Below are 5000 nucleotides of genomic sequence, written 5' to 3'. Positions count from 1 at the left end.
TGTACCCAGGACACCTGAGCCACACACTGTACCCAGGACACCTGAGCCACACACTGTACCCAGGACTCACACCGGACAGAACCCATTCAGCACCCACCTATTCCTCAATAATGGACAGGTTGCTTAGTAACCCTCCGTCCAGGCGTACTTTAAGGGTTTATAATTAATTGTCAGTGCAGTCCTCGGCAGTCAAAGCACGTCGTGGCAATTGCTAAGAGATGAGGGTATATACTGTATATACAGGGAACATGATGATGGTGGTGATGATGGTGATGATGGTGATGATGATGATCATTGTATCACAGTATGGCAGGGACTCAGATTGGTCAGATTGGTCAGATTGGTCAGACCTTCAGTATCCAGGCAATGGACAGGCTTTTCCCTGTGTTATCTTAAGCTTAGAGCTCCCCTCTCTCCATCACCCTGGATCCCGGGATCAAGCCCCCTCATCTAAGCATGGTCTCTCTGAGGAGCCCTAAGCCTGGCTGAGCTATGGAGGCAGCTTTCCTCAGGCTCAGAGGCCTCGGAGGCAGGGGAAATAGATGCTGTGTGTCAGACTCACCACTTACGCCCTGGAGGAGAGATCGCCCTTGTTGTGGTGTATGAGACAGTTTTAGAATCTTCTGCCTTCTGGTGTCACCACTGTTGTTTGTTGGAAAACAATGGCACGTGATATTGAGAGGACTAGTCTGGGTAAATAAATGAAATGAATGAATGAATGTTTTACCATTCTTTGGAGAGCAGCAGTGGTAATACTTTAACCGTGGGCTCCAGTATTGACACTTGACACCAGGATCTCCATAGAAACGCAAAAAGGAAATGTAACCCAGACAACTGCAACTCAGTATTCCAACACTTCTCTTCCCACTGACCTTCATCTGCACTGATTGAAGACGACTCCTGATTAGGCTACACATTGACCAGCGGCTACACATTGACCAGCGGCTACACATTGACTCCTGATTAGGCTACACATTGACCAGCGGCTACACATTGACCAGCGGCTACACATTGACTCCTGATTAGGCTACACATTGACCAGCGGCTACACATTGACCAGCGGCTACACATTGACTCCTGATTAGGCTACACATTGACCAGCGGCTACACATTGACCAGCGGCTACACATTGGCTACACATTGACTCCTGATTAGGCTACACATTGACTCCTGATTAGGCTACACATTGACTCCTGATTAGGCTACACATTGGCTCCTGATTAGGCTACACATTGACTCCTGATTAGGCTACACATTGACTCCTGATTAGGCTACACATTGACCAGCCTCCACTCTCCAGATCCCTGACCATAGCCGTTGGGAGTAAACAAAGGCCGTGATCTGATCTTAGATCAGCGTTTAGTGTCTAACGCCACCCTCTGTCTCTCCTCTGTGTGGAGGTGGAGGAGGTGGTGGATGTCGGGACGTTCGCTGAGGAGGACATCCACATTCCCAGCATCTACGTCCACAGGATCGTCCAGGGAGACAGCTACGAGAAGAGGATAGAGGTAGTAGACTGACACACGCACACACGCACACACACACACACACACACACACACACACACACACACATACACACACTCCCCTGAAAGCTAGATATAACATGATTTATTCATAATGCTAATAACCAGGCAACAAATGGAGATGGTAACAGTCTCTCTCTCTCTCTCTCTCTCTCTCTGCCTCTCTCTCTCTCTCTCTCTTTCCCTCTCTCACTCCCTCCCCTTTCTCTCTCTCTCTCTCTCTCTCTCTCTGTCTCTCTCTCTCTCTCTCTCTTTCCCTCTCTCACTCCCTCCCCTTTCTCTCACTCCTTCTCTCTCTCCAGAGGCGCACGGTAAAGAAGGGCCAATCAGAGAAGCCCAAACCAAAGAAGGACGCAGACATCGTACGAGAGCGGATCATCCGTCGGGCGGCTCTTGAGTTTCAGGACGGGATGTATGGTATCCTTAAACCCGCAGGACTACAAAGTCCACACATCACATATTGATTTACATTTACATTTTACATTTATGGCATTCAGCAGACGCCTTTATCCAAAGCGACTTACAACAAATACATTTGTTTAAGTAAGTGAATCATCTGTCCAACAGTCATCATAAGACAAAGTAATCAATGCTCACACCAGGGGCCATTGGCAGTCGTAATGCCAGAAGGCTTTTTTTTTTTTAAATGTTGTATTATTTATTAACAGGAGAGAACTTGTACAGGGGGGAAGCGGGGGTAAAGAGGTCTCAAGGGTTGGGGTTAGGGTTAGTACAGGGAGTCTAGTGGGGGTGAATATTCTCCCTTCACCCAGCTTCTGTCTGAAATAGTGGGGTCTAACAGGTTAATTCATATTACATGTCAGACTAATAAGCCATTGCTAGCTTAGTGTGCTTTATTTATTACCGTGCAATCAGGTCTGGCACACCAGGTTAGAACTGATCGTGTTAGCGGTGTTAAAACCCACCGCTGTAGACGTACCAATCAGGTCTGGCACACCAGGTTAGAACTGATCGTGTTAGCGGTGTTAAAACCCACCGCTGTAGAAGTACCAATCAGGTCTGGCACACCAGGTTAGAACTGATCGTGTTAGCGGTGTTAAAACCCACCGCTGTAGAAGTACCAATCAGGTCTGGCACACCAGGTTAGAACTGATCGTGTTAGCGGTGTTAAAACCCACCGCTGTAGACGTACCAATCAGGTCTGGCACACCAGGTTAGAACTGATGTTAAATCAGGTGTTAAAACCCACCGCTGTAGAAGTACCAATCAGGTCTGGCACACCAGGTTAGAACTGATCGTGTTAGCGGTGTTAAAACCCACCGCTGTAGAAGTACCAATCAGGTCTGGCACACCAGGTTAGAACTGATCGTGTTAGCGGTGTTAAAACCCACCGCTGTAGAAGTACCAATCAGGTCTGGCACACCAGGTTAGAACTGATCGTGTTAGCGGTGTTAAAACCCACCGCTGTAGAAGTACCAATCAGGTCTGGCACACCAGGTTAGAACTGATCGTGTTAGCGGTGTTAAAACCCACCGCTGTAGAAGTACCAATCAGGTCTGGCACACCAGGTTAGAACTGATCGTGTTAGCGGTGTTAAAACCCACCACTGTAGACGTACCAATCAGGTCTGGCACACCAGGTTAGAACTGATGTTAAATCAGGTGTTGGGTGTTAAAACCCACCGCTGTAGAAGTACCAATCAGGTCTGCGCAGAAGTATTATGATCTTTGATGAGACGGCTGTCAGCTAACCTCGGCATCGGCATCCCCATGCTGGCCAGCAACTTCATCAAGTCTGACATCACCGTCCACCTGCAGAGTGAGAACGGCATTCTGGGACTGGTAAGACCTCCACACATCATCCACTCCTCCACACATCATCCACTCATCCACACATCATCCACACATCATCCACACATCATCCACTCATCCACACATCATCCACTCATCCACACATCATCCACTCATCCACACATCATCCACTCATCCACACATCATCCACACATCATCCACTCATCCACACATCATCCACTCATCCACACATCATCCACTCATCCACACATCATCCACTCATCCACACATCATCCACTCATCCACACATCATCCACACATCATCCACTCATCCACACATCATCCACTCATCCACACATCATCCACTCATCCACACATCATCCACTCATCCACACATCATCCACACATCATCCACACATCATCCACACATCATCCACTCATCCACACATCATCCACTCATCCACACATCATCCACTCATCCACACATCATCCACTCATCCACACATCATCCACACATCATCCACACATCATCCACTCATCCACACATCATCCACTCATCCACACATCATCCACACATCATCCACACATCATCCACTCATCCACACATCATCCACTCATCCACACATCATCCACACATCATCCACTCATCCACACATCATCCACTCGATTGCTTTTATTCCCTCCAGTTGCATCTGTCAGTTGAAGAACTGTGGTTTTCAACGCGGGCAACATACTATCAAACACACACAGGCGTGTGCAGTGGACAATGTAATCTCAAGAGCAGGCTGTTCCACTGTATTGTCAATACTTCACAGAGACTTAGTGTAATTCACCCAAGTAAATACCAGTAACCACCTCGCTTTTCACTCTTGTTGTGTTATCCTCGTTGTATGTAAACAACCTGTCACACTGTGAGTCATATCCTCACTCAACAACAATAGAAAATTATACCTCAGGTCAGAATCTCATCATGAAACCCCGCCGGAATCCTCACAATTTCGTTGGAGCGTATTTCTCCCTCGTTATTTGTCCACTCTGACGTCGGTTGTGCGCGTCAGCAAACGTTCCACCAGGATTCTCTAATCAATTGTGTTGTCAGGAGCGTGTGTGTGTGCCGCGTGGGCATTAGCATAACGCGGCCTACACTGTTTGTCAGACATTGTTTGTCAGACATTGTTTGTCAGTTTCTCCTGATTATGGATGTTGTGTTAAGAGAGGTGCTGTCAGAAGTCATGGTCTCTGTTTCTCCCACCTCTCGCTCTGTCCTTCTCTCTCTCTCTCTCTCTCTCTCTCTCTCTCTCTCTTTGTCTTTCTCTCTTTATGTCTTTTCTCCTCTCCTTTCCTCTCCTCTCCTCTCCTCTCCTCCTCTCCTTTGTTGAAAGGAAAGAAAATCAATTTCTCATCTAATCAGAGACCTGTGATAGTGTCTCTGCTGACTCGTGAAATCATGTTCAAGTTGAATGACCTGTTGATAGGATTGGTGTTTTGTCTGATGATCAGAGATGTGTGTGTGTGTGTCTGTGTGTCTGTGTGTCTGTGTGTCTGTGTCTGTGTCTGTGTCTGTGTCTGTGTCTGTGTCTGTCTGATTTAGACCTGATTACAGTACAACATATCGGTGTGGTGTGTTTTCTGTGTGTGTTGTGCAGGGCCCCTACCCCACAGAAGAGGATGTAGACGCTGACCTCATCAACGCTGGTAAGTGAACTGAAGCACAAAGCCAGCAT

General features: G+C 47.4%; 1 protein-coding gene across 1 annotated transcript in view; it reads left to right on the top strand.

The window, feature by feature from the left end:
• Nucleotides 1–5000, top strand: part of oxct1a (3-oxoacid CoA transferase 1a) — a 48478-nt gene that overhangs the window by 21250 nt on the left and 22228 nt on the right. Inside the window, exons 8-11 of the mRNA XM_083673732.1 lie at nucleotides 1401–1508; nucleotides 1828–1942; nucleotides 3233–3327; nucleotides 4923–4971. Of these exons, the coding sequence (XP_083529858.1) occupies nucleotides 1401–1508; nucleotides 1828–1942; nucleotides 3233–3327; nucleotides 4923–4971 (367 nt within the window). The remainder of the gene's footprint in view (nucleotides 1–1400; nucleotides 1509–1827; nucleotides 1943–3232; nucleotides 3328–4922; nucleotides 4972–5000) is intronic.

The sequence above is a fragment of the Argentina silus genome (genome assembly GCF_951799395.1).
Source record: "Argentina silus genome assembly, chromosome: 7".
NCBI lineage: Eukaryota > Metazoa > Chordata > Actinopteri > Argentiniformes > Argentinidae > Argentina > Argentina silus.
The sequence above is the reverse complement of the archived record's forward strand: the minus strand, read 5'-3'. Positions and strand labels throughout refer to the sequence as shown.